At 33.6% G+C, this 22,679-nt stretch overlaps 1 protein-coding gene and 1 pseudogene across 7 annotated transcripts in view; one reads left to right on the forward strand and one right to left on the reverse strand.

Annotated features, from left to right (window-relative positions):
• Cdc42bpa (CDC42 binding protein kinase alpha) overlaps positions 1 to 22,679 on the forward strand; it is a 293,703-nt gene that overhangs the window by 92,314 nt on the left and 178,710 nt on the right. For all 7 annotated transcript variants that reach the window (XM_026405769.2, XM_026405772.2, XM_026405770.2 and 4 more), the window contains exon 5: positions 5,393 to 5,541. In XM_026405769.2, the coding sequence (XP_026261554.1) occupies positions 5,393 to 5,541 (149 nt within the window). The remainder of the gene's footprint in view (positions 1 to 5,392; positions 5,542 to 22,679) is intronic.
• On the reverse strand, positions 20,581 to 20,939 carry LOC113194625 (small ribosomal subunit protein uS10 pseudogene; annotated as a pseudogene).

A 22,679-nucleotide genomic window follows, 5' to 3' on the forward strand; every position in this document is an offset into this window, starting at 1 on the left:
AGAAAACATTCAGCCTTTGGTTTTGTGAGTTTGGCTTATTTTGCTTAGCATGATATTCTCCAACTCCAACCATTTAATGACAAATGCCATAATTTTACTCTTCTTTAAAGCTGAGTAATATTCCATTGAGTATATGTACCACATTTTGTTTATCCATTCATCTATTGAGGGACACCTAGGTTGATTCCATAGTTTAGCTATTGTGAATTGAGCTGTTAAAAACATTGATGTGTCTGCATCACTATAGTATGCTGATTTTAAGTCCTTTGGGTGTAAACCAAGGAATGGGATAGCTGGTGGTTCCATTCCCAATTTTCTGAGAAATCTCCATATTGCTTTCCATAGTGGTTGCACCAATTTGCAGTCCTACCACCAATGTATGAGTGTACTTTTTTCTTATCTATAGTATCCTGTTTAGTTATCTTATGTTTGAGGACAAAAAAATTGGAAAATAGTTTAAGTAAACATTTTATTTTTTGAGTTAGCAATTAAAATTTGTTCAAAAGATGAATATTTGAGTATTAAATTATAGTAACTCATGAATTCTAAGTTCTTTACAGGAATCCAATGTGTGAAGATAGAAATTATTAAAGCAGTTTTATAATAGTAAAACAAAGCAAGGAGGAATAAATATAAGGTGAGGCTGTAAAGATTGTTAATCTCCTTGTTTGAAAGCAAGATGACTAAAAGAGGTTTTTTATTATCCCTGAGATGACTTCTAAAAGTGTATCTGTCCTATGAAATGTTCTTTTCTTGTACAAAATTTATTTATTGTGTGTTTTCAGATGTTTTAGCATTGTTTCCTTAGAACGTAGCTCTTTAAAAAGCATAAACTTTAAAATAGACTTTTCTTTAGAAATTCAGAGTTGAAAATCTTGTGGTGTGTATATATTTATACCTAGAAATCTGTTTCTTTATTTTGAATGAATAAAAGATTGCCAAAGATACAGTATAAATCCTCATTTTCCTTTTTTATTATTCTGGTGCCTGGTATATACTCTTTTTAAGTTTGTGGACATGATTAGTTTCATTCATTGACTGTTGATTCCCTCTTGAGTATAAAAGGTACTAGTCTTAAAAATTAATAACCCTCAATCTTGGCTCAACTGTCTAATTTATGTTTGGGCAAATCATTTGGTTTCTTTGCCCCTGGTTTTGTAGCCAGAAAGTGGGAATAAAAGTTATGTTCCCTACCTTCAACCTATGGAGGGACATTAGATAAGCATCCCTATTCCTGCATTCCATGGTTCCTACTTCATGGAAAAAATGAAAACTGTTATTTACTCAAGGGTGAACTTTTTTCAGAGTTCTACTCTTTTCTCTCCTGGATGCAAGTTCATCCATATTTGTACCTGTTCTTATCCCATGTGGATGAGATGTATCTATTTAAGGTTACTCCTTCCTTCCTTCCTTCCTTCCTTCCTTCCTTCCTTCCTTCCTTCCTTCCTTCCTTCCTTCCTTCCTTCCTTCCTTCCTTTTTTAGAGAGAGAGAGAAAGAAAATTTTAATATTTATTTTTTTTAAGTTTTTGGCAGACACATTTTTGTTTGTATGTGGTGCTGATGATCAAACCCGGGCCACACGCATGCCAGGCGAGCGCGCTACCGCTTGAGCCACATCCCCAGCCCTTAAGGTTATTCCTTTCAACACTTTACTTTGACTTTATCACATTAGCTCCACCCTTTTGCAGAACATTACTGCATTTGCCATTTTTGATTTAGATTTTCCCCTCTTTACAATGTAGGCTTATACATAAAACATCAATAATTCTTAACTTCATCTTTCCATATTATCCTTCTGAAGTAACTAATGTTGGTTGTGTCTGTTCATTTTTAAACACTGTATACATTTTCTGTCTATAAATGTATTTTCCCCTTTTTTAATAAAAAAATTGAACTATAAAATATGTATTACTGTACAATTTACTTTCTGCAGCTTGCTTTTGTTCCCTAAATATCTCACGGAAATATATTTAATTATTATTTTTGGCAACTGTATGATATTTCATAGAATGTATATGTAAATATTTAACATTTTACTTTTTGATTGCTATTCACATTCTTTCTGATTTGCTGAAGTTAATAAAGTTTTGTGCTTGCTCATATTTCTGATGTATTTGAGCTTTTGTTTTAATTGATAGATTTTTAAGAGAGATAGTGCTAGATCAAGGGGCATTCATATTTAAAATTTTGATACTGTGAAATTACTTTTCAGAAAGATTGTAGTATATTATCCTGCAAAAGCAGTGTTTTGTCTTACTATTCTCCCCAAAGTTCTGATGGTCTCTTTGCTGCATTAATTTTCATTTCCCTCAGTATTATCGAAGTTAAATATGTATTGCTAATTGTTTCCTGTTATATAAATTATCTGTTAATATCCCTAAGCCTAGTTTTGTTGGCTTGTTCTTTTCTTAAATGGTAGGAACTCTTTGTTGTAGGATCATTATCTCCTTGACCCATGTTAGGAATATCATTAGTATACATACATTTAAAAAAATTTTAAAAGACACCTTAGCCATATTGAGTTAATTATGTTTTGGGTAGGGGATTGAACCCAGAGACACTTTATCATTGAACTACATTCCCAGCTCTTTTTAAAAATTTTATTTTGAGACCAGTCACACCAAGTAGGGGAGGCAGGTCTCCAACTTGAGATCCTTCTGCCTTAGGCTTCGAGTATCTGGGATCATAGGCATTTGCCATTGTGCTTGGCCATATTGGGTTATTTTGAAGCAACTTTTTGAGTAGGAACCTTTCCTACTATTACCAGTCATCATAGAGTTCTTTTGCTTAATTTGGGACAGGAATCAGGAAATGACAAAGTACAGCTAATTTTGGGCTTATTGGCTGTTCGTGTTAACAGACTACTTTTGCTCAATTCAAGAAAAAGATCATAAAGGTGGGGCTGGGATTGTGGCTCAGCAGTAGAGTGCTCGCCTAGCACATGCAAGGCCCTGGGTTCAATCTTCAGCACCACATAAAAATAAAATAAAGATATTGTGTCCAACTACAACTAAAAAATAAATATTAAAAAAAAGAAATCATAAAGGTAAGCAATAACACCCAAACAAGGCTTTATTCCTGTGCAAAAGGAAGACAGTGCACAAAATAAGACCCTGAACTGCTATTTGAGGAGGTAAGAAGCAAAGCTTATATAGACAAAGATTGTGGGCTGGCACAGACACACAGTCTGCCCTTGCACACAATCTCAGAAGTTCTGTACATTTTTGGTCAGTTCCTTGCCGTCAGCACCAGGGTTGCACTTGACATGGTGATTTGCATGTGTGCATTGGGTTTCTCAGTGCTCAGCTCATAAAAGATAGCCTTACTCACTTCCACCATCCAGGAAAATCATGTATAGGTCAAGTTCAGGCCTATTAAACATGTATAGGGTTGTTGAAAAGCTTAAGGGAGGAGTCAGCAGCTCCAGAACCTGGAACCTAATGATTAATGGAAACAATATTTTAAAAGCAACTCGCTTTCAGTTGGAAACCATGAAGGGGCAATTAGGGACCTGCTCAGTCCTGCTCAGTCTTACTATCAGACACTCAGTTTTACTCTGAAATTAATCAGGACAATGTGATATTGATATAGGCAACCACAGCAAAATAGAGTGCTCAGGAACAAATGAGTGTGTTTGGAATCTTGAAGTATGAGGAGAGGACATCTTAATTGAATTGGGGGAAGAATGAACTAATTATTTTAGATAATACACTCTTTATAAGAAAATAGTCTTTACAATTTTACCAAAACATTAAGTCAGTCAAATAAATGATCCTGGTTGACAGATGAGGCTCTTTCTTTTAAGAGCCAATAGTAGCCTCTCTGCTTATTCCTGTTAAAATATTTATAGTATACTGAAATTGCCCATTATTTGTGTTTTCTTTTCTATAACATTGTAGATTCCTGGAAGGCAGGGAATTTTGTTGTACACCCATTGAATAAATGAGATGTAGGTACTTTTATAAATATCTGTGGAATTAGTAGATGTGCTTAGTTATTTATTTCTCCATTTTTCTATAGTCTAATTTCTATTGTCAAGAAAAATTGTTTATATGATAAATTGTTTTTATGTTAATAAAAATTTGTTAGCTTGTTCTAAAGGTAAGAGTGGAGTTTTTTAAACACTAGACCTAGTAAATAAGTAAGCCATAAGATAGGATTTAAAATAGAGTTTTCTTAATTTTCAAGACTTTAAATATAGGAAATTTGCTTCTTTGGTTTAACATACATTTTTTTGGGAGGGTGCTGGGGATTGAACCCAGGGCCTTGTGTATGAGAGGCAGGCACTCTACCAACTGAGCTATATCCCCACCCCTAACATATCTTTTTTTATGCTTATAATTTTTGTGTATAGTAGTAAAAAGGATTTAATTTTCTCAAGTTTCTTTAAATTGAATTGTCAATTCAGTGATAACCATGTAATAAAATTAGTTTTTTATCAAGTCATTATAATTGCTTAAATAACTTCTATTTACTAGCCTTCATGCTAAGTGATATACCCATATACACATGTATATGTAATACATATTTAAAAGGGAGTCTAGAAGATAGCATAAAGCTATGACATCATCTGAAGTCTAACAACCTAGCGAAACCAGTAAACATGTTGGTGTATATTCTTTATTGTTTGTTTTTTGGCGTGGATACTTCCCCCCTCTTGCCCCCAATTAAGGTTCATATCTAAAAATAATTGGCTGCTATTTACATACACCTGAGAAAAGTGCATTCTGATATTTGTACTCCATCAGAAATGGGAAGTGAAACACATGATGGAAATTGTATTCCATATCATAGTGGTTTTCAATCCATTGACTGGTACTGGCTATATAGTAAAGTTCTTACTGATCCAAGGTCAAATAAGGAAATTGTAGTGATGATGAATAGTAATATGATTTTTTTTCAACACATATAGTGTCCTATATTCTGAGTGTGTTTTTGGAGAGTTAAAATGTTCAGTCTTGTGTGAAATGTTGGCAAAGGTTGGTCCATTGTAGGTAAAGATGATGAACATATTACTTTGTAAAGTACAACAACAACAAATAGTAATTCTATGTTGTTCTCTGCTTCCTTTTTTTTATATATATTTTTTAGTTTTAGATGGACACAATGCCTTTATTTTATTTGTTTTTATGTTTATATGGTGCCAGGGATCAAACCAAGTGCCTCATGCATGCTAGGCAAGTGCTCTACCACTGAGCCACAACCTTGGCCCTCTGCTCCAGATTTTAAGAATGTTATTTCAGTGCTGTATGAAATTTAGAAACATTTATAATGACTACTGGTGATCATCTTATATACTTCTTTTTAATTAACCATATAAGTAATTAACATTGTATATTAATTTCTCATGCTTACTAGTTATTGAGGTCATTTTATGTTTTTTATTCACAGTACCTGGTTATGGATTATTATGTTGGTGGGGATTTGCTTACTCTGCTCAGCAAATTTGAAGATAGATTGCCTGAAGATATGGCTCGATTTTACTTGGCTGAGATGGTGATAGCAATTGACTCAGTTCATCAACTACATTATGTGCACAGGTAAGTCAGTCCTTTGTTGCATCTGGCTATGAGTTACCATGTAATATCTACAAACTGAAGTATTTTTCTACAAAATTTATTAATTATGGTCTTAGATGCATTGCTCATGAACCAAAATAGTTGATTTTGCTTATTTTGTTGTTATCATTATTTAATCAGCATTACTGAATAGATGTTCCTGCTTATACATAAATTATCTGTATAATATCTAAAAGTACCTACTTAGAGTCAGCATTTTTGAGAGAACACTTCTAAAAACACTTATGTTAAATTTACTTATGATTTCCTTTCTAAAGGAGTATGCATTGGCCAGTTTCCTTGCATTCATTCTTATGTATTAATCATAGCTGAAATTCTAGGCCATAAATAATAGTTTCATTTGTTAAGTAAGACTCATGTTATATAGTGTGTTTCTCAAGAAAATACTTTCAAGACTCATATAACCATCAAAAGAGATAAACATTTCTTTCATAGAAAATGGCAGTTTTTATGTTCATGGAATGATTTCATTATAAGCTGTTTGATAGATAACAGTTTATTAAAAAAATTCTCTACTATTGTGTGTTATATTGTACAGGATAGAATGAAAAGAAAAATGTAGGCCTGTTTACAGAATGGTTTTTACACAGAATTGTTCTCATGCTTGTTGACATAAGTTAAAAATCCCTTTCTCCCTAAATAGCTTATAATGATTTATGGATAATAAATAATTAGAAACATTTTATGGTTTAAAGGAAAGTAGGAAATCATCACAGAATTATTGGTGAATTAATCATTCAAATGAGATAAATCATTGGTTATGCTAAATGTGAAAAAGAGAAGGATTAGGAAATAGGTAAAGGGTTATTGCTGTGTTAGGAAACAGACAATTTATAAGTCACTGATTTTCAAACTTCAGCTTGCATCAAGAGTCCTGGAGGGCTTGTTAAAATCCAGATTCTTGGGTAAACTCTTGAATTTTTAACTTGATAGGTTGCATGGGATGGGAATTAGCATCTCTGGCGCAGCTGCTGATGGGAGTGGTGCTGGTGGTGCTGGTGCTGGTGCTGGTGGTGCTGGTGCTGGTGCTGATGCTGGTGGTGCTGGTGCTGCTGCTACTGCTGATTGAATAATCTCACTTTGAGAACACTTCTAGGGTAGCAGGGAATATTTCTTTTATGTTCTCTGAGAAGAACATGTATGTGGAAGGAAGATGAAGTTTCTGTTTCAGTGTTTTTTAAGATATGATTTTTAAAAAAATGTTGATTGGTTTAATTAGTAATGAACTTCTGGGGACATTAATAAAGGAAGACTATTTTTATTTAAAAAATTCTATTTGGGCTGGAGGTGTTGCTCAGTGGTAAAGCAGTTGCCTAGCATGCATGAACATGGGTTCTGTTCCCAACACCTGCCCACTGCCCACACACAGTTAATTGATATCAATTTGGCTTTTGCCTATTTGTATGTTTTTCTCTGTTGGTATCTGGTAGTCACAAATTTTTACCAAAAATAAAGACAGGAAGATGCTTAAAAAAATGGTATTATGGTCTCAAAGAGTGAATTACAGGATGAGGAACTATAATGCTTTTTTGTTGCCTAAACAATAATTCAGTTTCCTAGCTGAGGACTATTATTTAAATATATGAAAATATCATTTTATTGAATCCTTACAGAATATTGGTTACTAAATAATCATGGAGTCATAGACTAGAGGAGTTTAGAAAAACTTGACCCAGTTCATGTCTACATTCTTGATGAGGAATGATTGTTTCTGAAAATTATTCCTCTAGTTTGAGGATACTAATTATGAGGTATTTGTGATACTCCGTATTCTTCCAGGCTTGTGACAGATTCTTAAGTGATCATAGCACCCTTTTTTACTGAGGGTATTCGTAGTGTTATAATTCTTCTCAACATAGCATTTTAGGTAACAGCTATCTTTCTGATATTGTCATGTGGATTAAAAACTGTATCAACACTGAGTTCTGCTTAGGTGCCTTTAATTTTAAAAGGTACCTACTGTTAAAATGAATCCTCTTTATTCCATTGTTGAGTGGCTCTGATGATATTATAGAATTCTATGTTATCGTCACTTAGAAAGTTCTCACACTCTCCAAAGCCTTTCTTCAGGCTAAATTTCTAAATATCTATGGTTTTCCTGTTATCAGAATTAGTATACATATTCTTTCTTTCTTATCCCTCACATATTCCATGCCCACTCCCAAGTTGTTTTGTCCTCTGTCTTTACCTCTTTCTTTACCTTTTAGTGGATGTTCCAGTGTGTTAATACACTTTTAATGTTTTCAAAATGTGTTTCCAATTCTCTGAATAGACTACTTCCAACTAAGACTTCATTGAGGAAATATTTATTGATTCTTCTTTTGTAAAGAGCATAGTGTTAAAACATGTGGAATAGTAAATAGGTATGGTGTAGTCCTGACTTTTAAGAAGCTACCAGTCTGTTTAGAGACATAAAATGTAAGACAGAAATAAAAATTTAAATAAATAATCACTTAAGACAAAAGTGTAAGAGATGTAGTGAGTTCAGGCTGTGAATTGCTAAATGAATTATATGAGCAAATTACAGTCAGCCAAATTGGGATAACAAATTTAGTTCTGATGGTTAGTTAATTCTACTTTGTTCCATGGACTTTACCTATATTCTAACAATAATTCTGTTATTTAGATATCATCTAAAAATGGCTATTGTTCTATTTTATAAATGAGAAAACCAGACTCAGAGACATGAGTCAGTAAATAGCATGGCCTAGATGAAAATCTAAGTCAGCCTTACTCCAGGATTCATGCTCTTTGCATAACATGTTTTCCTAAACTTTGATGGATGAGAAGACTATGTGTTGGCAGAGAGGAAGGCATTCTCAATATACATAAGAGAAAAGTAGGAGCACATAGGCAAGAAAAGGCAGTTTTGAAGAAAACTAGTTTGGCTAGAAAAGAGAGTTCATGTTGAATTTGATAGGATATTTATTTGTAATTCAGATTTGGCCCTTATCATAGAACATGTATCATGTTATTGATCTTTCAGGAGCTAATAAGCTACCATTGATTTCAGGTAATAGAGTGTTTGGTGGTTTTAGTTTAGTTTGTTTTTGGCAAGCTGCCTGTCATAAAGTTTTATGAAGTTTTCTAAATATTTTATAATTTATGAACTTCACGTGGGAGTTAGAGAATATAAGAAAGGAATAGTAGGGACAGGATATATTTAAGGAAGGAAATACTTTTGTTTTTCATGTGTTCTTTAAGGATAAATTTATTTACATACTTATTTATAAAACTACATTATAGATATTCTAATAGCACAAAAACTTCAATAAGAAATTTGCTAAAAGACTTATCAAGAGATAAATGAGCAATAGAAAGTAGCAAAACTGAGAAGTATAAAGTTCTTAAAAAATCCTCCTTTCCCCACTCCCACACATGTCCATTTTCAATATCCCTCACCAGAGTTGTTATAGTTGATGAGTCTACATAGATAAATCATAGTCACCGTAAGTTTATAGTTTATATTAGGATTCATTCTTCATGTACATTCTGTGGTTTTTGGCAAATGCAGAATGACATCTGTGTACTTCTATATTATTATAGATGGTAGTTTCACTATCCTAAAAGTCTTCTGTGCTCCTTCTGTTCATTTCTTCATCCCCTCTAATCCTTTTTTTTAAATACTAGCTCATAATTAATTGTAGGGATTCTACAATTATGTGGAAATGTACAGGGAAGCATTCCCCTGGCGAGAAAACTCCTGGGGAGGGGGCTGGGTAACAGGCACGCTGTTTCCCACCCTTAGAATGCCCTGCAATCTTTCTTAGGATCTAATAATATAGCTAATATATGTGCAGTGTCTAGCTGGTATGGCAATGCCCTGAGAAGCCTCTGTGTTATTGCCTCATCAAGTCTCGACCTTGTATGCAGGCACATAGCTCCTAGGAATAAAGGAACTTGCTTGATAACTACAATGATTGACCAAGCTCTGGTGCTTCTGGATCTGGCCACCTGACAGAAACTTCAGACAATGGACTTTCTTGAGAACTACCCAAAGATCCTAACATTGCTTATTGTAATTGTGAAATATTACTGCAAAATAAGCAACCTTACTGATACTCTAAACAATATTGTAGTTATGGTACTAATGACCTAATATAACCTATTGATATAAATAAATGTGGCTGCTTGGACAAGGAGTCACTCTGCCACTTTCCTGCCTCTGTACCTTGTTTCTGTCTACTCTTTATTATTATCCTTACACATAATTTTGCCTATTCTAAAATGTCATATAGTTGAAATCATACAGTATGTAACCTCTTTAGTTAGCCTTTTTCACTTACCAATATGCATCTAAGCGTCATCTTTATCTTGTTGTGACTTTAGAGCTCATATTGTTTTAGTTAATAATATCCCATTGTCTAGATATATACTAGTTCATTTGTTCATTTACCTACTGTTTAGTCAGCTTTTTCACCACTGTGACTAAAGGACCCGACCAGAACAATTGTAGAGGAGGAAAGGTTTATTTAAGGGCTCACAGTTTTAAAAATCTCAGTCTATAGATAGCTGGCTCCAGTCCCCAGGGTTTGAAGTGAGGCCCAACATCATGGAGGAAGAGTGTGGCAGAGGGAAGCAGCTCATATGGTGATAGGGAAGCAGAGAGATTCCACTCTCCACACCCCAGTAGCCACACCCCCAATGAACTATTTCCTCCATCCACACCCCACCTGCCTCCTGTTATTACTCAGTTAATTCCATGAGGGATTAATTCACTTATTAGACTAAGGCTACAACTCAATCATACCTCATATCCAAACCATAACACCTACCAAGAGACATGGTGATTGCCTTCAGGGTTTTAAAAATGTTATCATTATTGTGTTATAATCTTCCAAGTTTTGACAGTTATGAATAAAACTGATTTTATGAGATTCTGTTTTCTCTCTTATTATCCATATTATCTACCTTTAAAACTTTTTAGTGATTGTCTTTGAGCTTGAAATTTCTATGTGGAACTAATCAAGTTTCATTTTTTAAATAACACATGTTGTTTATTATTTATAATAGCAAAATAGTCCTAATTCCTTCTTCCTATCCCTTATATCATTAATTTCATGCATATATAAAAATTCATATTCACATACATTCATGCTATTATTTTGAACTAGCTATGTTATATCATCTGGGTATTTCTCTTCTCCCATGTAGGTTGTGCTCTCATAAAACCCTTGTAGGTTAGACTTTGGTGAAATAGTTCTCTTGGGGCAGCTGTTCTTAAAAAGAGAATGTTCTGGCGTCTCTCTCCCTCCCCCCCCCCCCCAATAGTACCTTTACCACTCCCTCTGCTGGAAGGATGAGTATTTTTCTGTAATACTATCTGTGAGGACCTGGTTGACTCCTAGTGGTGAGACTCACTAAAGTGTGAGATCTCCATATGACTGGGCTTCTCTGAATTTTTAATCTCTCAGGCTGTCTACAAACCTCCAGCAATAAGTCAGTCGCAGTTTTTAAGTTTTCCTATCCAAGCACTGGTTTCAGGCAAGGTTTTTGCTTGTGAATTTTGGCTCTGCTCAATTGTGATTCTCTGTTTTACCTGTCCCTCTCACTCCAATATTGGGAGCAAAAATTTGTGACTTTCTTCTATTATGTGTCTAAGAATTATTGATTTTTCTAGTTTGTTTTTGTTATTATTAGGGCATAGTGGTGACTTCTGAGCTCCTTATTTGCTAGACTGGAAACTAGAAGTTTCCCCCCATATATTTTATTAAATTTTAGATTTCAAAGTAACATGTTTTATCATTGAGATTACAGTAACTTGGAACTTTGTAAAAATATAGTTTTCCTGTAAAGATGAAAAGATTCCCAAAGGTATTTTTTTAAAGTGTGAATTGACTAGCTGCTGAATTACAAACTTATTTCCTCATTATTTTTTGGAGAAACCCAAGGATGTTATGGTATTACAAATACTCACAAGGGACAATTATTATTTTCTGAGAATTACCCCAGCAGCTCAGCTCTTTTTAAGGAGGCAGGGAAAGGATGCATTGGGATTGAGGAGAGAAGAAATACAGTATTAACAGATTAGCTAATACTGGTGAATATTGTTTAGAGAAATTAAAAATAATTAGTGACTAACAGATTTGAAATACTTTAAATAGGTCATATTTCTTCAACTAGATATATAGATCTAATACAATATCCATAAAAAACCTACCCTTTTTTTTTGTAGATAAAGACAAACATAAATTTTATATGGGAAAGCAATAGAACTAGAGTAGTTAGAAGAATTTTGAAAAAGGAGAATGAAGTAGGAGGAATCACTCTACCTGATTTTAACTCTTATTGTATCATCACCACAAGCAAGATAGTATTGCTAATTATGGATTAATAAATACATATTCATTGGAATAGAAGAAAGAATCTAGACATAGACTAACATAAGTATTCCCAGATGATTTTGACAAGGGTGCAAAAGCAATTAAATGGAAGAAAGATAATTTTCAGCAAGTTCTAGATGCTAGAATCAAGCAAGAAAATAGAGTGGGGATGTAGCTCTGTTGTAGAGTGCTTGCCTAGCATGTATATGGTCCTGGATTTGATTTTTAGCATTGCAACAAAACAAAGTTCCCCAAACTTAACGAAATACAGAAGTTAATGTTAAACGGATCATGGATTTAAATGTACAGAGTAAAACTGTAAAACATTTGAGAGGAAAACGCTAGACAACATTTTGGGTTCTTGGACTTCCTAAGGAGTTTTTAGATGTGACGACAGAAGTATCATTAATAAAAGAAAAATGAAAAGACTTTATCAAAATTAAAAATGTGTTCTCTATGAAAGACCTTGGCAATAGGATGAAAAGACAAGCTATAGAATAGGACAAAAGCCAATGAAATCTGTCAATACTCAGTCCAAGAAGCCAGAAGCCTCAGAAGAGGAAGGACCAATGATCAGCCCAAGTCTGTGGCTGAAAGCCTATAAGCTCGCTGGAGAGACACCTGTGTGAGTCTGCTTTCAGAGGTCAACATATCTGGAGTCTGATGTCCCTGGGCCCTTGTAGAAGCAGCAAAATAATATACCTATTTAAGAAGAGTTGAACTTGTAGGCATGTCAGAGTTTACCTCTCTGCTTTTTTTGTTCTATCCAGGCTTCCAGCCTCTTAGATGTTGCTGCCCACATTCAGGACAGGCCTTCCTCTCTTAGTTCACACCCAGATCATCTCTGGAAACACCCTCACAGATAGGTCCCCAAGTTGGACAGATGTTTATCTTATTTTTCATTTTATAACTACATTCATTGTGGACTTATTGTTCAGTCTGTACTGTTTTTCCAATATTCTAGCTATTCTGTTCTGTGAAAGACACAAATAGAATTGGAGGAAATATCCCCCTTTTTTGAGAAGTTACTTGAAGATTAACTGTAATAATACAGATGAAGTGACAAAATAAGTTTTTAAGAAAAGCTGTGATAACTATATACCTGAACATGAAAGAGATGTAAAATAATATAGAACAATAGATGAACAAACAAATCAGGGACACCTGATTCCTGTCCATGACAGGAAGAAGGTATTTCAACAGCTTAGCTAAGGAAAGGAAGGACAAAGGAAATAAGCTAAAGGGAAGAGCCATTAAGGTTCAGAAATTATATTTTATCATCAATTTAATGTAAAAGATATCACTTGAATACATAAAAAATACAACATAATGAAATAACAACGTTTTAAAAATATTTTTAGTTATAAATGGACACAATACCTTTATTTTATTTTTTATATTGTGCTTAGGATTGAACCCAGTGCCTCATGTGTGCTAGGCAAGCCTTTTTCCACTGAGCTCCAGCCCCAGCCCATGACATAACAATGTTATAAAAATATGGTTATCCTTTCCTGTGTTTTTAACAAAGTGGTTGCCCCCCACCCCAGTTTTAAAAAACATTATCTTCAAGGAGATTTTTTAAAAATTTAATATAATTAATTAATTTTTTTAATATGGTGCTGAGGATCGAGCTCATTGCCTCACACGTGCAAGGGTAGGCAAGCCCTCTACTTCTGAGCCACAACACCAGATTTCTTTTGATAATCTCTAAACTCAGATTTTAGACTTTGCCATAGATGTACATAAATTTTCCACTTAAAGTTTGAATTCCAGCATTACTAATTTTTGATTTGCTGAAGAGGCAGTTTACATTTTAAGGGTGTATGCTTTCTCTTTAATCATTTATTTGCTGAAATTTAGAATTTGGGGGTAGAAGTAATTTCTAATGACTTGACATCATTAAGCAGGATGTGTGACAAATGTTGGGTTATGATAAAGTAAGTCCTAATTGTAGGTTATTTCTAAACATATTAACTAAACTCAGCAATACACTTCTTGTTCAGATGGTCAGTTATAATTTTAAAAAATGCCAATAATCAAATTCAAAATCTTGCTAATTACAATGTTGTACTGATTATATTGTGCTTTACTTTTGGATTACAGAGGGGGAAAGATTAGGACTTTGGTGGTATTTTCTAGCACCACATTGATGATCTGTAGATATAATCATAATGTTGATGCTGGTACCAAAATGTTACCAGCTGATACTGTGTGCCTTCCCTTGATTTCTGTTTCTTGGGTAGTTTCTTACAATATCATCTTATAAACAGTGCTACACAGTTCCTTTCAAACTAAAAGGATCTTATTAGAATCACAGAAAATTATAAGGTATATAGTACTTTAAGATTGTGGAATAGAGAGAATTAGATATACATATACAATTTTTAGAAGACCAGTTTATTTGTTTATGTTGGATATAAACAAAGAAATAACTTATCTGTTATTTTAAAAAAGAAAATATTTATTTTTTTTAAAAGATTCTTAGTAGACATAGGTATCTATGGTGGTAGAATATTTAACAGCTTTAAAAACAACACAGAATTTCTTCTGCATTTTAAAGCCTTCAAAGACACTTTTATAAAATGATCTGAAGATTTTGAATTTGTTTATTAGCTCTATTTATAATAGCACTAGTTATATCCTTGATAGTTAATAATAATAGTCATTTATGTTACTGCTTTTTAAAAAATTATTTTTATTTATATATGACAGCGGAATGCATTACAATTCTTATTACACATATAGAGCACAATTTTTCATATCTCTGGTTGTATACAAAGTATATTCACACCAATTCTTCATACATATACTTCATATGATGTACTTCATACATGTACTTCATATGAAGACACATTCATGTGTCTTCATACATGTACTTTGGATAATAATGATCATCATGTTTCACCACTTTTCTTCAAACATTTTTGATCTTAAAAGGAAAATTCTCTGCCTTTTTGTATAACTGACCAGTGGTGTTCAGTTCATCTTAATTAAAAATTGTTGTGAGATTAGATTCTAAATAGTTTTTCTTTCTTGCTAGTTGCTACAGTGTGCTCTTCTTTTAAAAAATTAGTTTGTTTTAATTATTCATAATATTAAGGTTCATTTTGATATAATTATATAAGCATGGAATATAATTTGCTCTAATTCAGTCCCCAGTTATTTCCCCTTCCCCACCACTCCTTCCTTTACCTGTTCCCTTTCCTCTACTATACTGTTGTTTCTTCTAATTATTTAAATTTTTTTCCCAATTAGTGCCTTGTGGATATACATAAAAGTAAGCTTTACTGTGGTATATTCATATATGTATAAAATTTGGTCAGATTTATTCCACTGTTCTTCTCTTTTCTCTTCTTTCTTCCCTTCCCCTAAACCCCCTTTCTCTACTCCATTGATCTGTCTTCTGTTTTCATGGACCCCCACTCCCTTGCCTGCCTGCCTGCCTGCCTGCCTGCCTGCCTGCCTTCCTGCCTTCCTCTTTCTCCTTATTTTGGTCTAACTTTCACATCTCAGAAAACATTCGACCTTTGTCTTTCAGGATCTGGGTTATTTCACTTAGCATAATGGTCTCCAGTTCATCCACTTATCAGCAGGGGTCATAATTTCTTCTTCTTCTTCTTTTTTAATTTTAATTTCTTTTTTCTTTTTTCATTTTTTAAATGAAAATTTTTTATTTGTTTATTTTTTATGTGGTGCTGAGGATAGAACCCAGGGCCTCATATGCTAGGCGAGCACTCTACCGCTGAGCCACAACCCCAGCACCCTTCTTCTTCTTTTTAAAAAAATACTTTTATTTTTTATTTATGTATATGTGATGCTGAGAATCTAACCCAGTGCCTCACACGTGCTAGGCACAATCCCAGCCCTAATTTATTCTTCTTAATGGTTAATTCTCCATTGTGTATATATACCACAATTTCTTTATCCATTCACCTGTTGGTGGGCCCTTAGATTGGTTCCATAGTTTGGCTATTGTGAATTGTGCTGTTATAAACTTCAATTGGACTGTATCCCTATAGTATGCTGATTTTAGATCTTTTGGATATATACTGAGGAGTGGGATAGCTGGCTCATATAGTGGTTCTATTCCTAGATTTTTGAGGAATCTTCATACTAGTTTCCAGAATGGTTGTACTAATTTACAGTCCCACCAATAATGTAAAAATGTACCTTTTCCCTCACATATTCATCAACATTTATTATTATTTGTATTCTTAATAATTGCCATTTTGACTGGAGTGAGATGAAATCTCAGTGTAGTTTTGATTTGCATTTCTCTCATTGTGGAAATGTTGAACATTTTTTTGATACCTTTTTTTGCCATTTGTATTTCTTCTTTTGAGAAGTGTCTGTTTAGTTCTTTTGCCCATTTATTTGGTGTTAAGTTTTTTGAGTCCTTTATATATCCTGGAGATTAATTCTGTATATGAGGTGCAGATGACAAAGATCCTTTCCCGTTCTATAGGTTCGCTCTTCACACTCTAAATTGTTTTTCTTTTGCTGTATAGAAGCCTTTCATTTGATGTTGTCCTACTTATTGATTCTTGGTTTTATTTCTTGTGCTTAGAAGTCTAGTTAAGGAAGTCAATGTTTGTGTCAGTATGTTGGAGTATTGAGCCTACATTTTCTTGTAGCAGTTGCAGAGTTTTTGGTCTAATTTCCTAGGTCTTTGATCCACTTTGAATTGAATTTTGTATAGAAATCTAGATTTCAGTCTTCCTATATATGGATATCCAGTTTTCCCAAAACCATTTCTTAAAAACACTATCTTTTCTCCAGCATATGTTTTTGGCACCTATGTCAAGTATCAGATGACTCTTTCTATGTGGGTTTGTCTCTGTGTCTTCTATTCTATTCAATTAGTCTTTATGTCTCTTTTATACTGTTTTTGTTACTATAGCTCTGTAGTATGATTTGATATCCTGTATTGTGATACCTCCAGTCTTGTTCTTCTTGCTCAGGATTGCTTTGGCTATTCTGGGTCTCTTACTCTTGCAAATGAATTCCACTCCCCCCACAATTCTGTGAAGAATGTCATTGGTATTTTGATGGGGATTGCATTGAATCTATATGATGCTTTAGGTAGTAAGACCATTTTAACAATATTAATTCTGCCTATCCAACAATATGGGAGATCTTTCCATCCATCTTCTAAGGTCTTCTTCAGTTCTTTCTTCAGTGTAAATAGTCTTTCTAAATTGCTTTACTGAGGCATAATTCATATAGCATACATTCACTCATTTAAAGTATATATTTTTTTAAAGTAAATTCACAGATACATGCAACCAATGCTACAATCCATGTTATAACCTTTTCATTGTTTCAGAAGAAATCCTGTACCTTTAACCTCTTCTCTGTTTTCTTCTAATAGTTGTCCTAAGCAACTATTAGCCTACTTTCTATTCTGTAGATTTGCTTTTCTGGAAATTTCATATAAATGAAGTCATGTAACAAAGTCTTTTCTGACTGCCTTGGCTTCTTTTACTTAATGTTATGTTCTCAAGGTTTGTTCATATTTTAGGATATGTGTGAACATACAAGTTCAAGTAGGTTGACTGGTAAAATTAGGACACTTATTTTTCACACTTTTATGACAGAGCCCAATGTAACATTCACAATGTATACAATACATTGAAAATTAATTAAATTATGATTCAATCTCAGGAGGAAAAAAATGTTTTATTGATGGCAATCCTAGAGTAACAGAGGCATAAGAATTATTGGATAAAGACCTAAATAGCACTTAGTTTAAGTATGTTCCATGAAGTAACAAAACAGAAAGCCCACATTTGAAATGAGGGAAACAATAGAAAAATCTCAGCAGTGAAATAAACTGTAAAAGAACCAAATAGAAATTTGAAAACAGAAAAACACAGCATTTTGAATAAAAATTCACTGAAAGGCTTCAAGCACAGGAAGTACATAAGAAAAATGTGAATATGAATCAGTGGAAATTATCCCATGCAGAAAAAATAAGTCCCCAAGTTTTCATGTTTGGAGAAATAAATTGAATTTTTAATGTAAAAAAATCACAGCAATCCCAAATAGCATAGATGCTGGGAAACCACACCTGGTTCATCATAATCAATGTGAAACCATACCTAGCCCATCATAATCAATAATAAACCACACCTAATATGTCATAATCATAGGAAACCACCCTTAGTACATCATAATCAATAGGAAACTACAATTAATGTATTATAATCAATAGGAAACCATATCTAATAAATCAAAATAAAGAGGAAACCATAACTAGTGCATCATAATCAAAGTGTGAAAATGGAAAGATAAAGAAGTCTTGAAAACATCTAGAGAAGAACACCATTTGTGTGGGGGAAAACAATTGAACAGTTTCAGACTTCTCATCAAAATCATAGGGACAGTGGAATAGCATCTTCAAGCTATTGAAAAGAAAAAAATTATCAACCTCAAATTCTGAACCTAGAGACAATTTCCTTTTGTAACATAGAAAAAATATATTTCCAGATATAGGAAATTCAAAAGAATTCATTGTGCCAGGCCTTCCCAAAAATTTCTCAAGAACATACTTCAAAATATGGAGACATGATAGCAGAAGGAAATCTGAATTTTCAGGAAAGAATAGAAAAGAATAATAAATGGTAAAAATTTTATTATAAATTTTATTTTTTCCTTCTTAAATGCCTTAAAATATGCAACTGTTTAAAACAATTTTCTTTAGTTATACTCAATGAATGAATGTTTAGTGTGTTTAAGAAGTATAACATAATGGAAAAAGATCATGAAAAATTCTAGTATAACTCTTAACCTTTAAATGAAAGAAGGTATAAATCCTGTTGGGGGATAAAATGAAGAAGTGACATATAAAAGAAAAATATTTTATCAGTTCAACTGATAAAAATAAAAAGATTTATGACAGAAATACACTTAATATTTATGGTATTCCAGAAAAGAAATGTGAACAAAACTGACTTTCAGGTATAAAGAGCATGTACAAATGGTTTCAAGTTCCAGGAACTTGGGGTATGTTGTTTCCCTGAATTCTTCCTGCAGAATCTGTCTACCAGAAAAATCAGACAATCAAAGTGGCCTGAGGCAAAATAGCATGAAGGCTGGTGTTTCTCATTAAATGGTTCTTTGTGGAAGAAAAGCAGAAAAAAAAGCTAAAGAAGTATGGCTATATGCTCTTACAACAAATATATAGGATAACTATAAAAGTAGCTAGTGACAACTGGGAACAATTTATTTAATTTTTTTCAAATTGTTTTGAGTAAACAAATTAGTGGTGAGTATAATTACTGTCATTTTGAGATTGTTGTGTATATAATGTAAAATAAATATACAACTTTAAGCATACTTTATGGAGTATTCTAATTATGTCATTCCCAGTGTCCTTAAGAATCAGGATTTTTGGTATAGATGAAAAGAGATGCTGATATAATACAGAAGAGTATTACTAAAAACCTATAGTTCTGAATTCAATTGAAGTATCAGTATGAACTTCTGAAGCATTTTATCTTCACATACCTTACAACACACACACACACACACAGAGAGCAATGTAAAAGACAAGAAACAATGACCAATGCAATAACAGTGATCATCTGTATGAACAGATTGTGGTCCTTGAATATTACTACTCCTATAAAAGGAATAAGGAGGTAAAACCAAAATTATATTTAAAAGTAAAGAAACTACAGCAGGGAAAATTAACCAGTGAACAGAAATTGTTAAGTTTATGTTTTCATATTTTTCATGCTTGCTTTTATTCCTTTTTCTGGTAGAATTTTTTTTTTTCATGTGAAAATGTTCAGGTTTTAGAACAGGCTATGATCCTAAGGACTAAGACATACTAGTTTTTTTGTTGGATAAAATCTGTTTCGAAGACAAATTCAGCAGGTTTGGAGAAACTTAATAAAGTATGTGTTCTTTCCTACTTTTTTCCCCAACACTTTAAATATTAGCTTGGATAAGTTGTTAAGATAGCATATATTTGTGAAGTGATCTTTCTTTACCCTAGTCCAAAAACAAAAATAAAAATGTTAACTTATTTATGGATTCCTTCATAACTCCCATTTTTCCTCATATTCAATACTTAGGATTGGCATTTTTTATTAACCTCATTTTCTTGATGTTAATAATGTTTTAGAGAATGGTATTAACTTTATACTGATAAATAACAGAAAAAGGAATTTAATAAAATTTTTTTTTTTTGGGAAACACAACAGAATTAAATTCTAGGGAGTTTTTTTTTTTTTAAAGAATTTTTAATATTTATTTTTTAGTTCTCGGCGGACACAACATCTTTGTTGGTATGTGGTGCTGAGGATCGAACCCGGGCCGCACGCATGCCAGGCAAGCGCGCTACCGCTTGAGCCACATACCCAGCCCTCTAGGGAGTTTTTCATGCCTATTCCTTAAGAATTTTATGTAGGATAGGTATATCCTGGGCCTTCACCAGGGATTCAGGCTGATTTCATCTCTTTTATTTTAGATTTGTGAATACTATTTGGTAATTATCCTCTTGATATGTATAAAATCATTACTTTATAATGAGTTAGAATCACTTGGAGGCCTGAGACTTTGTTAGAACTCCCTTTAGTCCCTCCCTCATAGACCTGAGTCACATTTTAAAGTTGGAATTTTTTAAAATTTTATTTTAACAACTGAAAATCAATTTATTAAAACAGTTGACTTAGGCATCTGTAATGGTGACATCAACTTCCACTCCTGGCTCAATACTGATGGAAGTAATCTGCTTAACAATTTCAGAAAGGCTGTGCAGGTCAACGAGTCACTTGTGGATTCTCATCTGGAAATGATCCCATGTCTTGGAACCTTCACCACAAGGTGTTTTTCTTGTAGTGATTCTCAAAGTCTTAGTAGGCATGCGAACAGGTCCTTTAACTTTGAGATTCTTTTCCTTTGTGCCCTGATCAAGTCAGCACACACTTTCTTGAGCAACTTCATGATTCGGCTGGTAAGGGTAATTCTAATTCGATGAATCGCCACCTCTGGTTCCACAGGTGTCTTTCCGGTGTCTTTAAATGCCATGGCTGCAGCGTGGCTTCCTGACTGACTTGTTCCTCAGCAAGAGTGAACAGCGGTGAGTCAGGAGCAGAAACTGTCAGGAGAGGGCTCCTCCATACCTACAACCGCGTCGCTTTCAAAAATAAAGCTGTAATTTTTCATATTGCCAATGGAGGAGCTATTTGTGTAATATCCTGAAATTATTAAAGAATAGGTATTGTTGTAGTTCAACATTGTTACAGTAGAGCTATAGATAAACTCAGGACATGTACCATTCTAGGGATTATTTTACATAAAGATAATCATTTCATTAAAGTTCATTGATTGGTATTTAGTTACTGCGAGGAATTTGGGTCAGCTATAAAGTTAGAGGGGAAATTTCCAAAAGAACACCCTCAATTCTGATACCAATTGAAAGTTTCAGGGTCTTCAAAACCACCCCAACCTCTGATAATTTTGCAGGCAGACTCATAGGACTCATTGAAATCTGTTATACTTAACAGTTATGATTTGTTACCTATCAGAATATAGATTTAAACCAGCTAAAGGAAGATGTGAGTGGGGTAGAGGTTAAAAATACCAAAAGCAGAACTCCCATCATCCTCTCTTGCAGGAGTTAATACATGACTGTCAAATGGAGTATTGCTAACTATGGAAGTACACCTGAGCCTTTTTCCACTGCCAGTGTGACTATCCTTAGTCTTCTCCTGTGCTCCTAGAAGCTGGGATGATGCCTTTAATTGTAATCCCTTCTAGAGTCAGAACGTAATGTGGCCTATACAAATGATACCCATCATAAAAAGACAAAGGTGGGACCTTAGTTTGAGTAAGATTAGCTCTTCACTACACAGTTCACCATCTGGTCTTTAGACAAGGTGCTCTTATAGCAAACCAATACTGTTTGTCAGGGCATCTACAGTAGTATAACACAGACACAGCAGTGGTATCAATGTGAAGATATCTGTTATTTGGAGTAAACAGTACAGGATAAGGATAGATTTAAGGAAACTGCTAATCTGATCTCTAATGCTATCATATATTTTCATATTTAAAATTTTTTTAAGGTGTCAACAGATCTTTATTTTATTTATTTATATGCAGTGCTGAGAATCGAACCCAGTGCCTCACACATGCCAGACGCACTCTACCACTGAGCCATCACCCCAGCCCTATTTTCATATTTTCGTACTAATTGTTTCCTTCTTTTTTTGTACCACTGTTTGTACCAAATGGAAAACTTGTGCAGAACTATTAGCATAGGGGTGGGAGGGAAGGGCGGTGGCAGGGGGTTAATAATGATGGTGGAATGTGATGGGCATCATTATCCAAAGTACATGTATGAAGATATGAATTGGTATGAACAATTTATATACAAACAGATATGAAAAAAAAGAAGCTGAAAAAAAGAAATTACATCCTTCATTTTATTATTTTATTGGATCTTCAGAAGGCTTTAATTGAATCTCCCCATACATTGGATTGTCCACATTAGTATTATTGTAAAACTGTTTACATAAGGTGGTTGAATCTTACTACCAAGACCAGTGTTATACCATATCCCAGTATGGAAGTAAATATAACCTGAAAAATGAAAGTCAGAAGATTATGGTGTATTAGTAGAGTCCCATTGAGTTAGAGCTGACTAAAACACTGTCTTAGGAAACAAAGACAGTTTTTATAGACTTAAGCAAGAAAGGACAGTTGGAAGGTATAGTTAAAGGTGTGGTTCTCAGAATAGAAAGTAGTGTTTTTTTGCTGTTTAAT

Source organism: Urocitellus parryii, chromosome 9 (genome assembly GCF_045843805.1).
Source record: "Urocitellus parryii isolate mUroPar1 chromosome 9, mUroPar1.hap1, whole genome shotgun sequence".
Taxonomy (NCBI): Eukaryota; Metazoa; Chordata; class Mammalia; order Rodentia; family Sciuridae; genus Urocitellus; species Urocitellus parryii.